A 21,697-nucleotide genomic window follows, 5' to 3' on the forward strand; every position below is an offset into this window, starting at 1 on the left:
TATGTTCAGTTTGGCGTATTAATCATTATGCATATGCAGTAACAGATTTGATTAATGGCTTCAAATTTTTAACAGTATTCAACTTCCACATTGATACTATAACACGGACTACCTTTCTTGTTTGTTTGTAATACTGCCTTCTTCGCTGCTCATCGAAATATTGGAACAGAATTGCTCCGCGTTTTGCATATAAATATCACCTAGGGTACACCTGGTCAGCACGTCATATTTGTGGAAGACGTGTATCCTCGTATCCACGTGTGGACTGCTGAGCGACCAGTGGTACTGACGCGTTTTAAGAGGGAGGGGGCGATAGCGAGAGGGTTCGTCGTTCACGGGAGCGCTCGTTGGCCTTGGCTCGTTGGTTTAAACAAGGTCAGCCTTGAGCTAGGGGACTGTTGCTCTTCCCAGACCGAAATTGTTCACATCGAAGTGCGAACCACTTCTTGCATCGACGTAAGAATGAATCATGGTCATACATCAAATCCAGAGCTACTAAAATGTTGGCAGATCTGTGCTTAAATGAATTTGATATGGAAACAGCGTACATTTTTCTAATTTAATTTGGTCTTCAGTGATATTTTATACAAATTAAAACTTCGCGCGTTGCGCACGGACAAATAGGGGAACCGTCAAGTCCAATTCTGTCTCTCGTACTAAACTTCTGGTGGCGTGTCTATGCTAGTTTTCTGCCAAATCATCTGTAAAAGAAATCAATGATAACTTAATAATTATACCAATGTGTCGAGTTCCAAACGCCCCCTAGATATAAGGACATCAACTGACAAATGTTCTTATCAGACTTGTCAATTTTTTCAGTGTTACATACCGATACATTAAAAAAATATAAACGTAGAATGATAAAGGACCGACAAAGTCCGATCTTATTACAATATAAATGAGTCTCCCAGCACTACAAAACTAAACACACAGCCATGACAATAACACGGCTGGGCAGAATTGCGCTGGTGCCACATATGATAAAGCAAAGCAAGAGCGGGACAAAAGTCGCTGGTTCCCGCGCACTGTGTGGCAACGTCAACCGGGCAGTGTTGTCTAGTTCGAGTTCTCTCCGGGGCATTTTCGAGTCCCATTTTCGTGATCGTGTGAATTTGAAGTTCCTTACAAGCCCCAGAAATGTAGTCCCATATCTACACGTCTAACTGCTCTTAAACCTCCGAACACACGAGATTGTGCTCCGACTGGCAACAGCGCAAAATTCTGCCACCCGCCTAATTTCATGACCGTGCGTTTAGGTTTTTAAATCATAGTTTTGACCTAGGTTTTTCAGAGAAGGGATGACGTCTTATTTTGGGGTTAAAATTTATGGTCACCCTATATAGAAGTTGAATTTAGACAGCCGCATTTGTGAAACAGCACTCTCGCATGCAGAGCGAGCAGCGGTACTGTAGCGTTGTAAGAAGGGATGAGAGAAGGGAGTGAAGGAGGCAGGGGACTTCGTCGGTCGCGTTCGTGAAGTCAGAAACCTCCACTCCTGCTCTACTGCTTACTGGCCTTGAGTTGAAGTGTTCAGGCGGGAACTCGCACTGCATGATCGCACGCCGTCCTCCACAAGTGCGAGTTGCTGATTTAGACGTTCAGTAAGCTTCTGTATCCATCCGTAAATTTAACGAGTGAAGGAATATTCACGTGCTATGACCAAGGTCACTTCCATTTTATTTTCCAAAATACACCTTCCACGTGTCTTGTGATCAACCAGAATATGTATTACAGGAATTTTAAAGAAGAAAGTATTATTTCCTGCACTCTAAAGGAAGGGGAATTGTGTTCCAAAAGACTCACATATTGGGTTGGTGCGAATGAAATGTCCGGCCCAGGTGCGTCATTGACAAAGGCCAAAAAAATCAAAACTACAATACCTGGTTAATTAAAATAGTCGCCGTCTGCAGCCACACACTTTTGTCATCGCTCAGCCAACAATTGGATTCCATGGCGAAAGAAGTCTGGAGTCTGCGACGCAAAGATCTCCTCAACGGCATGTTGCACCGCCCGATCATCAGCGAAGGTCTTCCCTGTCAGGAAGTGATCGAGATGCCGGAAGTGATGGTAGTCAATGGAAGAGAGGTCGGGAGAATATGCGGGATGAGGAAGGGTTTCATATTGCAACTCATGGAGAGCCTGCACCGTCCTTTGCGCGACATGTGGGCGAGAATTGTCGTGCAACACAAGGACACCATGTCTGTGGACCATTGCTGGATGCTTGTGGAGAAGTTTGTGGTGCATTTCATGGAGTTCAGCACTGTAACAATTTGCATTGATGGTTTCACCTCGCCTGAGAAAGACATTATGGATCACACCCACCATAGACCACCATACCAGCAACAACACCTTCCGTGGGTAGAGAGGTGGTTTCGGAAACCGCCCTGGACGTTGATCACGATCCAACCGTTGTCCTGATCATTTATGATTGTCATAGCAGATCCATTTTTCATCTGAAGTGACAATCCGATGCAGGAAACCATCCAGGTTATTCCTTACACTCAGAGAACTGCACACCTCCAGACGGCGAGTCTTGTTGACCGGTGTCAAATCATGTGCTACCCATGAGTCCAACTTTTTCATTTTACTGATCGCAGGGAGCCGCCAAACGACAGTGGTATGGTGTATGCCTAACTCGTCTGCAATGGCACGAACACTTTTCCGAGGGTCCGCTTCCACGGGGTTCCTGAGGAGCGCATCCGAACATGATGTTGGTCGATGGCCACTGGGTTCATTTTGCAATGCTGTGTCACCGGAACGAAATTTGACAAACCAACGGCGAATGGTGCGTTCATTTACCATTCCTGGCCCAAATGCACTGTTAGTGTCTTTGGCGGCTTGCTGAGCAGAATGTCCAAGTTTGAATTCATAAAGACAAATCACTCGCAATTGTGTGTTCTCCATGGTGCACTTTCAGATGACCCTGTTCAGCAACACACTGCCTCCTGACTGTCTGGGTGCTCCAGCCTGTTTGCTGGACGTATACAGAGTTTATGACGTTAGACCTGTGACCTCAGTCAATCCCTGTGTTGTGTGGTTGAGCTGAGTTTCCGACCAGACGTCAAAGCGGACATTTCATTCGCACCAACCCAATATTTCTGAGGCGCTGACGAACAACGCTAAGCAATGCAAGGTGACCGCAGGTGAAGGGCATACGTTTCCACACGTGATTATTTACGTAATCGTGTAGATAAAAAACGGGCCACGTTTAATTTTTACGTGTTAGTTGGGGAACAATAGAGTGGTAGAATGCCATATTCACAAGCACAGTCAAGAGTTTGTGGTGGTTTATCTGTGTAGTCTATCCTTATGTAAAAATAGTTTTCTCGTTGTAACTTCATATCTCTCGATTCTTGGCCTTCAATTAGTTTGTGAAATTGAAGGCTTCGTTAACGATATAGGATGGGTAAAATCAGGGTCAGTGTTGCAAACTATGCTCAGTTCATTCTTTCCGTCTTTCCAGGAATTCACTAAACGATTTACCTTTATGTAATTCTGTTGCCAACACGGATTATATAGCATTTAAGAACCTATATTTTGATGTGCCCTGTGATATTCAAGAAGTCGTATGACTGCCATTCATATATTTGCATTTCTCTTACCTTAAGTCTATTTCCTGCTTCTTTTGGCTAATCGAAACTATGAAGACGAAATGAACTCTTGTGGTACACGTTGATACATACAAGAAGGAAAGTTAAGAACAAAGCGAATTTGCCGCCTCGGCGGACTAGCGCGTTGGGTGGTCGACTCGCCGTTTATCCACAGAAACTTATCCATAGAAAATGCTTTATTATTTAACTTTCTAAACTTTTCTGGTACATATTTGTTTTATAAGGAACTAGCTCATTGCCCGGCGTTGCCCGGGTATTTATATTTATCCCAATCCTCTATTAAAGTTGTCCGTGGAAGAAACATGGCGATATTAAAATCCACTCCGCATTACTTAGTAGACTGCCTCTGTGACTTGTTGACCGTGATCTAGAAAGCAAGTCTCCGTCTCGCTCTCTCTCTCTCTCTCTCTCTCTCTCTGTCTCTCAAATGTCACCGTGAATGTCACCAATTAGCTTAGCGACTCCGAAAACTATGGATTCCACACTAATATCGGTCGTTTTACATGTCACCCACTTCTCACCCCTAGGGGTGCCAGGGGTGACTTGGAGTTGAACGACTTTGGGAGTGTTACTATTCATCTTAGCGACACCGAAAACCATAGGTTCCACAATAATATCGATCGTTTTACCTGTCACCTCCTTCCCACCCCCACCCTTAGGGGTGCCAGAGGTGTCTTGGAGTTGAACGACATTGGGAGTGTCATCATCTTAGCGACCCCGAAAACAATGGATATAACGCTAATATCGGTCGTTATACATGTCACCCCCTTCCCACCCCCACCTCTAGGGGTGTTAAAGGTGTTTTGGATTTGAACGGCATTGGGAGTCTCACTATTCATCTTAGCGACCCCGAAAATTATTGATTTCACACTAATATCGGTCTTTTCGATTATTTTTAACATTCCGCACTAATATAGGTCGTTTTACATGTCACCCCCTTCCCACACCCACCCCAGGGGTGCAAGAGGTGCCTTGGAGTTGGAAGGCATTGGGAGTCTCACTATTCATCTTAGCGACCCCGAAAACTATGGGTTCCACAATAATGTCTGTCGTTTCACATGTCACCCCCTTCCCACCCCACCCCTATGGGTGACAGATGTGTTTTGGAGTTGAACGGCATTGGGAGTGTCACAATTCATCTTAGCGTTCTTAGGGGGGGGCAAGGGTGTCTCACCCCCACAGTATTTCTTTCCAGATTGCAAGTGATATGTGTACCAAGTTTGGTTAAAATCGCTGCAGGCGATCGAGAGTTATGCCGGAACAAACACACACACACACACACACACACACACACACACACACACACATATATATATATATATATATATATATATATATATATATATATATATATATATATATATATACAGGGTGTTGCAAAATACCTGTTACAACGCTTGGGAGGTGATTCGACAAGTAAAAACAAGGAAAAAATGCCATGTGAAAAAATTTCGAAATCGGCACCGTTTGAGAGTGACAGGCGTGCGAAAATCGCCTCACACCATCTTTAAAGCACAATAACTCAATAAGGAAGAAAGATATCAATGTCGGATTAAAATAATACAAAGAAAGTCATACATGACGAATACAATGGGCCAGCAATTGAGGCCCAGTGTAAATTGCGCAAGGGGACTCTCAAAGAAAGTGGGGAATCCCCTGATGGAAAATAGAGGAAATTTACTACTATTTTTGTATATAATGTTGAGATCGGAATGTAGGCAGTAAAAAATGACGACGTATGTCCACATGTCCCACTACTGCTGGGACACCTTCCCACACCCGGGAAATAGGAAATTCACCCGAAAATGACGCTATGCCGTCAGATTACGCTGAGATTGATTTCAGCTAATTGATACAGAAAGCCCCACTAGAGGCGCTGGGAGTGTAGGTCACCTGTTACGTATTAGCGTTGGTGGATACTACGTAGAGTGTGTAGTCGACCGTTGTTCTTCCTGTCTGTTCTGCGTGTCGCAGCGTGGAGTTTAGTCTGGCGTTCGTATCACTAACGTTTTCTCAATAGGCGGTTACCAGCACATGCACTCTTTCAAAGACTTGATGCTCGACTGCGTGAAACTGGATCTCTACAACCCCGTAGTTGGGATTGTGGAAGACCCCGCACTGTGCGCACTGTGCAATTGGAAGAGGACGTGTTGGACGCGATACGAGACCGCCCTGGCACCAGAACACGTGTCATTACTCGTACGCGACAAACGCATCATAGCAATGTGTTCCGCGTTCTTCAGGAGGAGGTATTGCCCCCATACAAAGTGCATAAGGTGCACTACATACTGCCCACGGACCTTCCCCTACGCATGGATTTCTACCAATAGTACGTGCAACGAACTCTTGCCATTCCAAATTCCCAACAATAGTTTTGTGTACCGATGAGGCAATGTTCACCAGGGACGGCATGTTCAATAGCCACAACAGCCACGTCTGGGATATGGAGAATCCACATGCAATCATTGTGCGCCATCATCAACATAGGTTCGCAGTGAATGTGTGGTGTGGTGTAGTAGGTGACCACTTGATAGGCCCGTACATTTTGCCCTCTATTTTGTGTGGTGGGAATTATCGGGTGTTTCTACATGACGTACGAACTTTTGGAAACCGTGCCACTGTCAGGTAGACAACGTATCTGGTTTCAATACGACGGCACCCCCGCGCACTTCTACCGGGGAGCCAGGGTCTTGCTCAACGATATTTTTGGCGATCGTTAGATTGGAAGGGGTGGAACTTTACCGTGGCCACCACGTTCCTCCGACTTCACACCACTGGATTTCCTTGTGTGGGGAGAAATGAAAAGGCTCGTGTATGAAATCCCTGTGGAAAGTGCTGAGGACTTCGTTGCTCGTATTAATGCCGCTGCTGGGACAATTGGTGACATGCCAGAGGTATTTGCGCGTACCAGACAATCAGTGCTTCGCCGATGCCATCTTTGTGTTGAAGTCAATGGCGGACATTTTCAACAACCTCTCTGAGTATATCGGTGTTTGTGAGTCCCTATCAGCACAGCATAGTGTCCTTTAGTGAAAGGTGCAAGTGGAGATGCTGAAGATCGCTGTACTTCATACCATTGATCTGCATGTGCGGAGGTTGTGCGCTTCTCAGTGGAATCCCTTCAAGATGTGCTGTGCCTGGAAATGTTACATGCCATTGTGTGCGTTTTCTCGCCATTCTCAGTCTTCATTTCTTCGAGGATTACCCACTTTCTTTGGGGAGCTCTCTTGTAGTATGTACAGAGTGACGACATGTGGCCATTGTTTAACTTTTGTTTTTCGTACTGCAAAGTAGTGTGTCAACATTAAGGGATTGAAAACACTTTTTTATGGTTTTCCCGTATTTGGGATGGTGTCCCAGCAGTAGTGGGACATGCGACAAATTGGTTCCTTTTCTTCTTCGTACCGCAATGTGAACCGTGTACAACAGGAGATTTGCAGTAATTTTCCTATTTCCCGGGTGTGGGAAGGTGTCCCAGCAGTAGTGGGACATGTGGACATACGTCGTCATTTTTTACTGCCTACATTCCGATCTCAACATTATATACAAAATAGTAGTAAATTTCCTATATTTTCCATCAGGGGATTCCCCTTGCGCAATTTACACTGGGCCTCAATTGCTGGCCCATTGTATTCGTCATGTATGACTTTCTTTGTATTATTTTAATCCGACATTGATATCTTTCTTCCTTATTGAGTTATTGTGCTTTAAAGACGGTGTGAGGCGATTTTCGCACGCCTGTCACTCTCAAACGGTGCCGATTTCGAAATTTTTTCACATGGCATTTTTTCCTTGTTTTTACTTGTCGAATCACCTCCCAAGCGTTGTAACAGGTATTTTGCAACACCCTGTATATACACACATACATATATATACATACATACATTTTTATATATTAGATTAGAAGAGAAGATTAGAAGATGTATAAACTATTTCAGTTTTCGTCAGGGAGTGATCACAAAGATTATGTTTCAATAAATGAAATGATATTGTTTGTGTTGCGTGACTCGCATAAAGAGCAAAGGGGGCAAACATTAACGGCCAAGGGCAACTGCAGGGAGCACAGAGGGGCAATTGTACCCCTCCAAACTTGCTTCGCTCGCAATACCTACTTTTCTTAGTCTAAAGCATATGTATTTTCTGTTTTTTCGTCGCTCCATGTTTCGTATGTGTAAAATATATGTTGTACAGTCACGGTTACTGGCGGGTTGTAATGAATACATTGACTTTCAACAGAATCGTTACAACCCGGCAGTGTCCGTGACTATACATGAAAGTTATACATGTTCTATGTAAAAATATATATTTGGAATGCATTAATCATGCATTTTCTGTCTTAAAAAATACAGTTTGGTGCTTGTTTTCTATTATTAATGTGAAATTGAACGTTTTAAAAAATATAGATAATACTACTACTAATAATAATAACATTGTTGTGGTTATTATTATATCATTAGTATTACTATTATTATTAATAATAATAATAACAATACTATTGGCATGTTTATCCTGATACTTGCTTGGCCCCCAGACAAAAATTTGTGGTTGCGCCTCTGATGAAGACTGCAACAGTTAAAAATTCCTTACAAAACTATGTGCCAGAAAATATGCATAAAACTAAGAAAATGACTATGATTTAACATAAAGCATCATTTAACTTTCCGCCTAACTTTCAAGATTGAGAAGGGTAAAGATTGAAGCAGTGACTTGCAACAATTATGACGTATTTCAATGTAGGGAGTGCAGTTGTGCTACTTTCTTGCTCATCTGGATGCAGTCTCCCCATAAGCTTAGCAAATTATTATTGTTGAAATAGTAAAAATACTCACGGGCGGCCTTGTAATGCTAACAGTCATAAACTCCTTCGTGAAGGTGGCGTTGAATACCAACAGACTAACCATAACTGACCACTGCATGGCGCTGATGAAGGTGGTATTCTCAGCATGGTCCGGCTCCCATTTGAACGTGTTTGCCGAGTATCCTAGAACATAGCAACTTATGTATTGGATACATAACTTGTTCAAAATATGCATGAATTCGTTTTCCCTCACTTTTACTAGCGACATTACAGGTAAATTATTATTGTCAATCTACTATTGCGGAAAAAATGTTTTCTCTTAATTATTTATATATGATATTACACAAAAGGCAAGAGCTCTGATATACGTACATATTTGGCTAATTCAGTTACAAAGATTTAAGGGATAATCGACACTTATCTGCGTGGGGACGGTTTTCACAGGCCCGGAATTATAGGTCGGGGGTATAATCTCATACAGTTCCGCCTGCAGTAGGTCTATTGTCTGCTGAAGGACTTTGGTGGCAGTCGTCACGTGATTGCTTGCATCCACTAACAGGAGCGCTGGAGCACGTGATTTGTTCTCCGCCAGCCAGAACTCGCCGTTTGCTTTGCGAGGGAAATATGAACATTTGGTTGCCACATTCAAAGAAGGCCCAAGTTCGAAATGGCATGGGGAAAACAATTGTCCCTACAAGGGCTTCTTGCCTACCCTTTCAAACGACTCGTACAACAGCACGGTCGGTTGCCATATTTGCACGAAACATACGTTTGGCAACAAGAGCCAGCAGATTACAAGACGTGGCGAAAATTTTACAAGGACAAGCTTTCTGACCTGCAGAGGGGGCTTGGGGGCACTACAGCTTCGATCCTCCATCTGCATAAGGGCCTCCACTGGGAAAATACTTTGAAAAGGGCCAGAAAGTTTTTAAAAAACACATCGGAAATGTGGTAAAAATATAACAAACCACATGACATATCTATCTTACTTGGCTCAAAAGTTACACCTGAAATTGTATATATGGATTCCTCAGCCCTTACCTCCGCACATATACCATAAATCCGGATCTGTTTTTTAGTATGTTTACCACACACAATTGAGTTACGTATGTACACCGTCGCGATTACTCCAGAGCGGTAGTCGAGAACTAAACTGAACTTTTGCAAGACTTCATTACATTTTCATATATTTTACACTGTTGTTACTATTTAAACACTTGAGAGAAGATCGAAAAGGAGACAGACTTCCTCATACACAAGACGACATTGTGCCAGTCGCGGCTTCCTACCTTACCTTGATGATTGCTTGTTTTATCTTGCTTCGCTTTTCTGTCATTTCCTGTTATTTATTTATCTATTTATTGAAATTTCCAGTATAGCATAAGCCATTTTAAACCGGAAAGAAATTAATAACAAAACTAACTAACTAAACAAAGTGTTCTAAACATGTTTTTCAGACTTGTTTAAAACACAGTTTGATACATGATGTTTCATAGTTTGTGGTTATTTGCATGTTTTTTTTTTTTGAAAATGTATGTTTAAATTTGTTTTAATTTTTTTTCTGTTCTTCATAGCATCAAAAGACAAATAAATGTGCAATATTATTTGTTATTTGTGTAAAACAATACACTGGCCATTGTTAAGAATAAAAGAAGAAATTGACAGCAGAAAGCGTTTTGCTTTACGGCCGTTACACCGCGCAGCACTTCGTTGCTTTCATCCGGCACCCTTCCCCGCCCTTCCCCACCTACTCTGGCCCCGCCCACAAGCTTTCCCTTTCTGCGCGTCGCTACTCCAGAGAATCCGGAAAAGCAGTATAGCTGCGTATCCAGGCAGAGCCTCGTTAATACACAAAATGCAATCCGCGTATACTAAGTGAAAGAGATTGAGTATTTAAGTCCACTTTATGCACAGATGGGCCAACCGGGACTAGACCTACAGTTTTAAGTGGCATCCGAACCACTATGTGCCTTACACTGGGTATCGAACCTGGGACCCCTTGATTACGAGACGACGGTGTTACCACTAAGCCAGCGAGGAGGCCTACGTGGAAGACTCTAACACCTCCGTTAGCTACCATATATGTAGAAAAGGTAACCGATATAGTCTCGGTTTTAATTCAGATATGTGTATATACATATTTTGTAGCTATTAGGAGGCGTAACCTTCCCCTCTCCTCTCTTCCAACGCCTTGGATATATCCTAGCTTAACACTTACACGGTCACTGTCTAAAGGTTAGTACTCCTACTTTCAAAATGTCCTAGAATCACATCTAGTACAAAGTAATGAGGTCATGATTATAGCCACAATGCTCTTTGCATCGTAACTGACAGGGTCACTGATACGTTTCCGCTTATCAAGAACCTCGATATCGTAACGCCAATTTTTGTTCCGTTACACAAATGTTCACAACACTAAAAATCACACTAGACACAATGCAAAAATTATGAATTTAGGCTAAAATATATTTATTTACTTGCTTTTGCATGCTTTTTGTGCGGGGGAGGCATGAGGCCACATTTTGGTGTCGTGACTGGTAAGTCGACCATGCAACATGCTGAACCTCTAATTTAGTGAAGATTAAATAAGCTCAGTGTGGTATTTGTACATGGGATTATGGGTTATCCCCACCCACTTCTCTGGGGATACTTATTTAATATTTCGATTCTTCAAAAGAAACTTTCCCAAATATTCAATTTGCCTCCAGTCTTGATGCGTTGGTATGCCTTAGAATGAAACGCCATTCCCGTGTATCCGTAATTCCCATAAGTAAACGAAACAATTTACCTTTGCTATCGACACCGCGTTTGATGCCGGCGGAAGCCAACGCACACAAACACACGGTTCCAATCGTGGACAGTAGACACCGCGCACGCGCCATTCGAGTGGTGCACCCTCCCGGGCGAATCTTGTAGCTGACGAACACCTGAAATTTAAGATATACGTGGCTATTTATATGCACAAGCTAATTCAGTCTTTCATTTTAAAGTCACTTGGCCTCATACCAAAGAAACGCGTGTCACTTGGGCCATGGGCTGCAGTGTGAAACGTTGCAAGTGATTGGTTCGTTCTCAAGTGACGTTATTACCGCGTCTGTCCCTCCGCCGTGGCCTGTGCTGTAGTGGACTACCAAAGCTATAATAGTGCCGCCGTACGAACCGGTCCCCAATCACAACACAGAACGGCTATTTTGACAAAATCCTGTCTCCCTGCTGGCTGCTTCGGGGAGGAGTGTTTGAAATGTTGCCGCTTGTTGCCCAAAGCAGGGGCAGCAGTACGTCTAATTGGTTGTTTGACCGCAAGTTCCTTCGTAGGTAAATGCAGCAACAGAGGGTCACTGCCATAAAGGCGATCCCCGCGCCAGCTATAACGGCGGCGCAGCTATAGTTGTCCAAGCTGCTTCCGAGCTAGTAGGGAGGCAAGAATTTCTAGCCTGGTAGCGTTCTAGCGGGAAAACTAGCTCTAACCTACGGAGTGGTCACCGTAACGCGTTACGAATAGGGCTTTACGATATTTCAATATGTAGATAGAACCAATATTTTAAATATATCGTTACATCTAAAGCGTAAAAATATCGACCTCGACATATCAACAATGGCGATGGTACCGACATTATTGAGATCAACGATGGGTCTCTTAAAGAAGTTTGTGCTTGACTTAACTTGGTACACATGCCGATTCCAACAGCGCCATTCAATCTTGTTATTGCATTCCTTTTACTCTCCCCAGATAGGAGGGGCTTCTTGAGATCGACAGCCGAACGGCTCCGTTCCTCCTAGGGCTATCCAAAGAACATGATTCTCGACTTCCAGTTAAAACTACAATTCAGTCTTCAAACTGAAAGATATTTAGTTATATTGGTTTGGTCGATATCAATATCGACGTCGATTTTCCCGATACTCGATATCGATATTCAATCGATATCTCGAATCCCAGATTGTGCATGGGTGATCTTTGTGACTGTTCATCAGTTTCATCCTGTCATCATATTCATCTTTGCAATTGACCAAAAGGGTCAGAAAAGTATTGGGTATAATAAACTTAACCAATGAAACGATATCCCGAGAGACGAGTTCACAGTAAACTCACCTGTAGCCACGCGTACATCAACCCTCCCAAGAACGCAAACATGACTCCCATATGATGCATGGGGAATTGATTGGTCAGCTGGAAATTCCCGAACATGGAGAGTCCAGTTGCGTGCACGAGGCCGCACAAAAGTGACGCTTCATTCATGGAGTGAGTACCCGATGGGTTCTCGCCTATGTAGCACTCGACATACCGGTACCTCACGTAGACCACCACAAAGTCTGAAAGAAATAATGAAATCAATGTACTGAGTGAACATATGTGTTATTCTGAACTGAGTACAAGTTTCTTATTAAAAAAATTCTCTTCAGCGTTATGCTTCCCTCCAAACGTAAACAAGAATACAGTTGCCAGTAACTTTTGAATAACCGCTACTATAAATGGGTGTTGTAAGAGTTTCTAATACTATTTTGATTATTTTGTCGCCATACTCCTACGCCAATCGTGACGATAAGGATCTTCATGTGGATTCGAACTTAGAACCCATAGTATGAGAACGTAATATACTAACGATACCATCACTGATGCAGGCTGTGTTTTCAACAGCATGTTTATAACTTGAGTCAATAAGATCAGATTCGTATAAGATAAGATACTGAAATGGCAGGACTTTACCCGATGGCGTAGTAGTAACACTATCGCATTGCAATCAAAATACCCACTTTAAATGGTAGGTCCAGTCCCTATTAACCTATCGGAACATAAAGTGAATTTAAAACTCTATCTTAAATACTCATTTGTCATAATCTTGTAAGAAGTATTTGGCTTGCTTTATTGGTTACTGCACAATTTTACCATCTTGTTCGTGTGACCTTTACGAAAGTTTGTGAGCTTAAATCCCGCTTCAGCACAGGATTGGAATTTATCAGATAAGATTAATGAAACTGCCCCAGAGCAAAAAAAAATTCAAAGTTATTCCCTGTGCATCACCATATACGGCGGTGGTAGAAGTTGCCTTTGAAAATTTGCTATTTCAATCCACCTATTCCGTAGAGTTAGGGAATACGCATAACGCCTTGAAAGGAAGTGAGTATTTCAGGATCTAGATGTCCCATTTTTATTGCCGTTGACTGGGTATATAACTGTATTTCAATCACATTGTGTGATCAGCACCATATGTCGACCACCTTCCTTCAGCTGACTGAGCAAAGCAAGTAAATTGCCCATCATTAAATGCAAGCGCTTCATTTTATACAATCTGAGAATTAAAGAAAAACTATCGAAGAAGAAGTGGACAGTCTCCTCTTTGGGCCCTTCCCAAAGGAAGCTTTCCCCCCAATGGATGGGAGGCCAGGGACTGTAGCCTCTCCAAGCCCTCCTTAATTCCGTACCTGGTAGAGGGCGACGTCTACCTTATGTATGAATAAAAAAAAATCAGAATGGACAATTCGCCTACCATTATCCTTGCACATCAACTGCACGTTCTTAGAAAAAAACATCTCGAACACTCACTCAGTAGAGCTCCCAAATTGGTCAACTGCGTGAACAGGCAACTCTCAGGCACGCGTGTCCCCGACCTGCCGATGGGCGATAATTCCACCGGTATGTGATTGAGCAACACTGCAATTGTGAACCTGTAAGAAACACACATATATGTTAAGAGCAGTGCTGAAGTCCAGAAATTTTCACAGGGTATTCGCTAAATTTCGTAAGGTAAGAATCATGTTTGCATTATCTTTGTATTATGTTTCCATTAAATACATGGATGAAGTCATTTAACTTCTAGAAAACATGTCACTGATGATATAATAGTAATGATGATAATTATGATACCCATACTTGGCATAACAGAGGTTAGCGAAGGTATTCTTAAAAAATTATACACCTCAAAAAAAGTATGAAAGTATGTAATGTTAGGCATTAGTTGATAGGCTCAGTCTTGGAATGTAACAACACATGGTATCTGTCTCTGCTAAGCGTTCTTGTGTTTTCGCCGACATATGCTACAGTGCCTATCACCTATTGCCTAATATAACAATATTCCAAACTTGTTCCTAATATATTCCAAACTTTTTTTGAGGACTGTATATATGAAACAAGTATTTTAATGATTGCATTTAGACATTAAAGCTACAGTAATCGAAAGTAGAAGGTATGCGCATTGGAGCAGAAGCTATACGCTATTGGATAAGGTTTATACCGCCGTATACCGTGAACTATAGCCGTGGTTAATGGTGAAAAGAAGAAAACAAAGCTTATGGTATTACGGAACATAGTATTTTTATTCTCAGTTGAGAGTATTTACCTTGCCCAGTTTCGTGTTACTTGACAGTAAGTGTACATTATTTTATCACACATAACAAAAGTGGAATATTGTTCAAATATAGTCCGTCTGCGTCAGCCGAGACCATGGATGCAAATGCGCATGCCCTAACTGGACGAATTCAATGAAAAAAGGGGGTGTCAGCTTCAAGTGAATCGAATATGGGAACCAGGTTCAGAGAATATCGTCTGTTCTGAAACAGCATTGAGGTTTCATACATAGTAACGTTGCTGGCAAAATACATCAAGAGTTGTAACAGCCATCGCAAAAACAAAACAACCCAACGCATGCAAACGAAATACTGGAATTGAAACCTACAGCGTTGTTTTGCCACTTACCCACCCTTTCGCGTGTAGTCTCGTCTTCTCCATATAGGCTAGTCTTCCGCAGTCGGTAAGTATGTCTAGCGTACACTATTCTAAATACATTCTTATCAAAAATAATCAGTGTTTTGTGCACTTTTTAACTTTACCAACAGCAATGTCTGCTAAAGGAATGGAAAATATTAAACATAGCATGTTTTGATTAGTCACAGCAATAATTTTAATTGAATTTTTAAAAATATTGTTGCGGTACGTTATAAAGTGTGCCTTATTGAAATGTGTGAGCTTACAGCATGGCCGTATTAGAGGGGGGGTTTCTAGGGTTCAACCCCCCCCCGAAACATCTGACATGTTGGATTAATGGAAGTTCAGAAACCAAAATCTGTAACTATTTTCAAATTTTTTTCGAAGCATCACACAAATACAAGGAGACAATGTTGAAACGATAGAGCTAGAATTTTCATACATTTGGAATTCTGAAAGTTGAGTGAAACAGGATATATTCTCGGAATTGCAGCCCACCCGTGACCCCTCCATTTTCATTTATGCTGTCCTCTTTCCAGTTTAGTTCCTGCGTCACAAGGAATATACACTGAAAATTCCCTTATGATTGTCCCAAAATTCTCTTTCCAGCTTTTAAATTCCCTGTCCGATAAAGTTGAAAAAACCCCTTGATAGGAGTTCAAACCTAGGATCTCCAGTTTCGTAGCGCATTACGCGATTGAGGTTACAATCCATGCACCAGGCTAAGTTTTTAAAGAGAGTAACTGGTTCCACACTTTTCAAAATTCCAAAAATTAAGTTATAAGGTCAAACAACAAAAACTTTATGACTAAAATTTCTATCTAAATTTTAGAGCTTTTTCTTGAAGGTATCTTAAAATTTGATAACAAAGTATAATAATTGTGCATTTCAGTACACACTGTACGAAACGTAAAAAAAAAAAAAACAAAAAAAAAAAAAACAACTTGTGCTCGATATTCACTCATCTGCTGAATTGAGTAAGCCCCCTTTAGGATATAATTTATTATTTTGGAATAAAATTGTTTTATTATTATGAAATTTTAATTATTATTGTATAATTATTGTTATTATTTCTATTATTCAAATTTCTGGCGACGCCCATGGGAACAATTATGAATGAACCCCCCCCCCCCCGAAAATTTTTCTTGCCTACGGCCATGGCTTACAGTTCAGTAACTCTCATTTACCGAATTGTAAAAGAATCGTGTGAAGCAGGGAAAAATGAATCCGCCATATTAAAAATTTAAAATCAGGTGTTTAGAGCTGTAATTTTTGTTTATATAGTAAAGAGCTCTAACGCCAGTAGTCGCAACATTGGCGGCTTAATTTACTTTCACCCCTGTTTACATACACACCCTACAAAAGCTACTCACTATATTCTGAAGTTTCTATTACGAAATTTTCTAACAAATGCTCCCGTGAAAAATTAGCGTACAACCACGGACATTTTTTGTTTGAAATTATCCAGTTGACTACGTAATATCTACACAATCCAGAATTGTCAGTGACTGTACAAATATATGGTCTACCTGCACGGTTCTGAAAACATCAACAGAATTCAGAATGCGCAAAAATCGAATTCTCGTCCCCATCTCGAAACGTGTTGACCGATCTCACTTAAATGTAACACCAGATTTTTAGCTGATGTAGAAATTTTAACTCAAAATCTAAAACTTTATGTCAGTTATCGTAATCAAAAAAATTGAAATTTAACACTTTTACCCTTATCAACTGTGAACATATTAACGATTTTATCATCAAGTTGTAGGTCAAGTGATACAATGCTCCCCAAGATTCTTGGAAAATTATGTGATTTCCAACAAACCTCTTTTGCCTTACATCATGTTTAAACTCTACGAGAGAGATTTAGAGCGTATAGAAAGCACTGCATTCCATATCGCCTTTCTGCGATGAAAAAAAGCTTTATTAGATAATGTTTCAGTAAAAAAATGATAATTAATTGATTGAATTGGTGTTTTAAGTCCACTTTGTGAAGGCTAATCGAGACTGGACCTACAGTTTAAAGTGGAATCCGAACCACTATGTGCCTCCACCAGCTATCGAACCCGGGACCCCTTGATAACAAGGCAATGACGAATAAAAATGATAAAGAAACAACTTCATACTTACGTAGTCAAGAATGTTACAGGAAAGTACACGAGGGCCAACAATGGAAGAATCCAAGGCTTAATGAACCAACACATTTTTTGATGCTATGGAGATAAGAAAAAGTAATAAAATTAGAACATTTATATCGAATTTACATTATAATATGTAATAGTTCGTTGCTAAACAGAAGTTAATTATTAGAAACAAAAAGTGTGGTTGGTTTACTCGTCACTTTTTCTACCATTAGGCCACATGTACGTAACAGGGAGGTCGCCTTCGTTAAACGTATTATCTTAGTATTCAATTGCAGTGGTTAAGTAAAACCACAGGGAAACCTTAAGCTAGATAGCTTCTTAGCCTGTGTGCACATAGACGAGTTTGAATGCCAAAACTAATCAGATATATTCATGAACATAACTTTTGTAGATATAAATCTCGAATCTCTTTTGTATGTCGAAAATGGTATTCAATTAAATATGTTACACTTGCCTTAGGTTCACCGGGGCAAACATTGTGTATTTAGGATTTGTTCTTGGAGTGCTGCATTGATTTGTCTCTCCAGTGTATCCAACTAGTCTACGTATTAGAGTGTAATAAATGATAATGTCAATTACTCTCCTCCTTAATATCAATACTTCATTACTTTATGGACAAATCAACATAAACTTATTTTTATAATGCTTAGTATTATTTCCCATTCACTTCTCTTTCACACTTGCAAAAGTCGATGCATTTATATACAATTATAATACACCCAAAACTGTATATGAACTTATCGTACCACTTATTCGCTAACTGTACTGCCTTCTATATCGATCAATATATCGCAGCATAAAATGCACAGTCCATTTCTATAACAACGCAATTGTTAATAACAATTATTAATATTTTAGGGAAGGAGGAGTAATTTTTATTTTAAATGTAAGGCGAGGGCTATGTTAAAAGAAGTTAGAACACTGATATTAGCACTAAATACCGACGCAATGACTATTTGTAGTTCTTTTGCACGGAATCGTTCCTAAACTCTAGCAGTGTTTCGCCGTGATGGAATCGTACAGTCAAGTCTTCTATTCTTCACGGCAATTCCTTCCACCATAGGCGTAACTTGGGAGAGAACAAAAGGGTTTACTAGCCCCCCAATTTTGAAGTTTATTAAAATTTGCATGTTCAGGGAATTTATTAAAATCCTGGAATTGAGGTACATATTCTGTTCCCCTAAAGTTAGGTCTCAAGATACGCTAGTGCCTCCCACCATACGAAAATTGTGGGCACATTACTGGAGTTGCCACGTTGCAATGAGAATACCACTAAGACGCAGTATTGCCAGGTTCCTCCTGCTAGGTCGAGTTTAGTTCTTCGTCTCAAACTTACTCCAACTTCAAAATAAAATCTGTTTGAAATAATATACAAATACTTCTGCTTTTTCACTTTTTTATTGTCCCCTATGCGTTTTCAGATCTCTTCCGCGAAGGAAAAACTGTTTTCTAGGTCCTGGACAGGTGAAGACATTGGCAAGTCCGGAATGTTATTAGATTCGACGTTTTCGTCCAAAGATCGTGCTGTAGGTATGTTCTCCTCTCCGGTTTGTGACGTCAGTATGGTGACCTGAAAAGGGAAAACCCTGGACTTATTTGAATAATATACACTGTTGCTTTCTGCGGTGTAGAGGGCGACCTTATCTGGAAGCCTCAAATGTCAATCTTTTTTCCACGCAGTGCACTCGAAACTGCATTTTTGCAGGCAAACAAGATTGTGGCACCTCGACCCACCTCCAGTATAATCTGTACGTCTGTGTGACGAGTATGATTTAAATCTAAGCTTTTATCAGCAATATCAGTTCTTAAATTTTGTATTTGTTCTTGACGAAAAGTTCATCTCCTTAATATTTGATTTAATCAACATATTTTTTTTTCGAATCCACTGATTTAAATTTGTTATGTTAATGCTAAGGTGCTTTGTGCATCCTTTATAAATTTTAATAATCAAGAAAGGCCTTGTTAAGCAATATTAATTGGACATTATTCCTTGAATGTTTTCTTTCCTATCCTAACATCATGTTTATCACGTCTTCAGACGAACCTTTATTTTTATCCAGATGTTGAGCGTCGAACCCATGACGGATCACTATTCTATCAACGTTATCTATATTTTTAATTTGCATTTGCTTATTTATTATCGCTTTTTACATTATATTAGTATTAGTTTAATCATGACGAAGAAGGATGGATAAAATAACAAACAATGAAAAATTCAGGATTTGTCCTGGATTCTAACCCAAAACCTTCAGGGGCTTAGCAGCAACGTCAACTTGTAATCAAGGGGTACTGGGATCGATCCCCGATAGAGGGATATTGAACTGTGGTTAGGATCGCACTTGAATATCCAGACCCGATTAGCTTATTGAGTAGGGGCTAGGATGTTGATGACAAATCATCTTCGGGGGGGGGGGGGGCTTTGAAGACAATGCTAATCCTGATAGTGGTCCGTTTCACTTCAGTTACAACCAGAAAACATGGTTTATATTTTGCAATTTTTGTTTACATTGCCAGGCCTTTTTTTTGTTTTTACGTAATTTTCCAGAATTTTTTGCAGTTTACATTGCAATTTTTTATCATTTTTGAAGTTTCTTTTTCTCCTTCCCACTTATTTCATGAATTTTAAATTCATTTGCTAGGATAACTTACATATTTAAATTCCCTAACATGGCCCTCTTAGCAAGTAAGCCATTAATCATAAATATGATCAGTGTAAAAGCACAATATTATTTTTGACTTTGTACAATGAATTGTGGTACATTTACTTTTTTTCTAGCAAACTTAAAATACTTTGGGTGAAGCCTACCTTGAGTGTTGGCCGCTTTAACCTGTGATTTTAAAGTAAAATTACTCGCATTAAAAATATATAATCTGATGCGCATGAAACAATACTGTGTTTTCAGATGCTCACCGACTACTGTATCGTGCAAGGCCAATTCTGAAAGAGGGTGAATGGCTTGCACAGAAAAACCTTGCGGCCTATTTTATGTAACCTTGAAGTAATATAGAAAACTACATTAGCACTTTATTGCTTCTCTTTCCTTTACTTCGATAGTTTAAGCAACCCAAAGAAACGTATTTTATCAAGTTATTCAAGTAGTCTCTTGTAATTTATGAAAAATCAAGCACTCATTTTAAGGGCGGAAATTATTTTAAAGTCATTTTTGAAATGTTTAGTTATTTTTTAATAATTTTAAGGTAAGTAATTTATTGAGATTTTTTAGGTCATTAACTTCCGAGCCCTTCCGAGCATAAAGTGAATTCAAAGATTCACAAAGGCGGCAGCATTAATGAATCTACGAGGGTAGTTTGAAAAGTAAGGTAAACCAAGCAGAGATGGCAGCACCATAATAGAAATCGATCCACGGTCGATAAGGTTGATCCTTCAAACGAGCCCTTGCAGAGTTTCAGCCCGGTGCGTTCTGAGGTTATTGTTTATAAAATGATTTCTCCTTGTCTGCAAAATAGCCTTTCGCATCAAGAATTACAATACTTCATCGTTATCGGAAAATCGTTGTTCTCCAAGCCATCTTTGAGGTTAGGGAACAAATGGAAATCAGACGGAGCTAGATCGGGCTAATATGGCGGATGATACAACAATTCGAACTTAAGTTCATGGATTTTTCGCAACCATTGACTTGTGAACATGTGCATGATCCAAGTGGTTGTGCCCATTATTTTTTAAAACGCTTGCACGTTCACTTACTTTGCGTGATCAAACAATAACCTCACAACGCGTTTGGCTGAAACTCTGCATGGGCTCGTTTGAAGATGGAGGCTCGTCTGCATCGTTTACCTTACTTTTCAAACTACCCTCGTACCCTTGTGCATAATTCGAGGACTGACCTGCGGTGGTAGAACAGTGACGAACCTGAACTCAATTGCAAAAGTGGCCGTCAATAGCAACGCCGCGTACACGCCTATCCACTCCATGAAGCAGCTGATCACCCACGGAACGTACCCTCCGTCACTCGGCTTCCAAAACATATAGTCCTTGCCTAAATAAGAGGGAAAACATAATGAGTATCGTACAGCTAAATGCACACTTGAAGCAAGTCCTCAAAAACTTGACGAGTCGTATGGCCACCATCAAGTATCCCTTCGAAGTTGCCAATTCTTGTAAGAACAGTGGTGGTCAGTGTACTGATTTGTTTGGCTTATTTTACTTCGCTTTTCTGCCATTTTTGGCTAATCGCGATGAGAATGAGTGATTATATGATGAAATTGGAGGTCGGCTGCTGGTCAGTGAATAATTCACTTTTGTACGGAACGCCATAAATTTAAAGCGCAGCTATGTTGGTTGTTTTTTTCTGTTTTAAGTCCACTTTATGCACATTAAGGCTAATCGGGACTGGACATACAGTTTAAAGTGGGATGTGAACCACTGTGCGATGTGCCTCTACCCCGGATATCGAACCCGTGACTTCTTGATTACAAGGCGACG

The 21,697-nt window shown here is 40.7% G+C and overlaps 1 protein-coding gene across 1 annotated transcript in view; it reads right to left on the reverse strand.

Annotated features, from left to right (window-relative positions):
- Positions 1-567: 567 nt before the first annotated feature.
- The window catches only part of LOC145985644 (DNA damage-regulated autophagy modulator protein 2-like), a 48,025-nt gene continuing 26,895 nt past the window's right edge, over positions 568-21,697 (reverse strand). Inside the window, exons 4-10 of the mRNA XM_083119713.1 lie at positions 21,100-21,251; positions 17,240-17,322; positions 13,952-14,073; positions 12,500-12,720; positions 11,198-11,336; positions 8,441-8,592; positions 568-701 (exon numbers count right to left, since the gene is read on the reverse strand). Coding sequence (XP_082975839.1) covers positions 657-701; positions 8,441-8,592; positions 11,198-11,336; positions 12,500-12,720; positions 13,952-14,073; positions 17,240-17,322; positions 21,100-21,251 — 914 coding nt within the window. The 3' untranslated portion in view covers positions 568-656. The remainder of the gene's footprint in view (positions 702-8,440; positions 8,593-11,197; positions 11,337-12,499; positions 12,721-13,951; positions 14,074-17,239; positions 17,323-21,099; positions 21,252-21,697) is intronic.

The sequence above is a fragment of the Lepisma saccharinum genome, chromosome 3, assembly GCF_977018435.1.
Source record: "Lepisma saccharinum chromosome 3, izLepSacc3.1, whole genome shotgun sequence".
In the NCBI taxonomy this organism is placed as follows: domain Eukaryota; kingdom Metazoa; phylum Arthropoda; class Insecta; order Zygentoma; family Lepismatidae; genus Lepisma; species Lepisma saccharinum.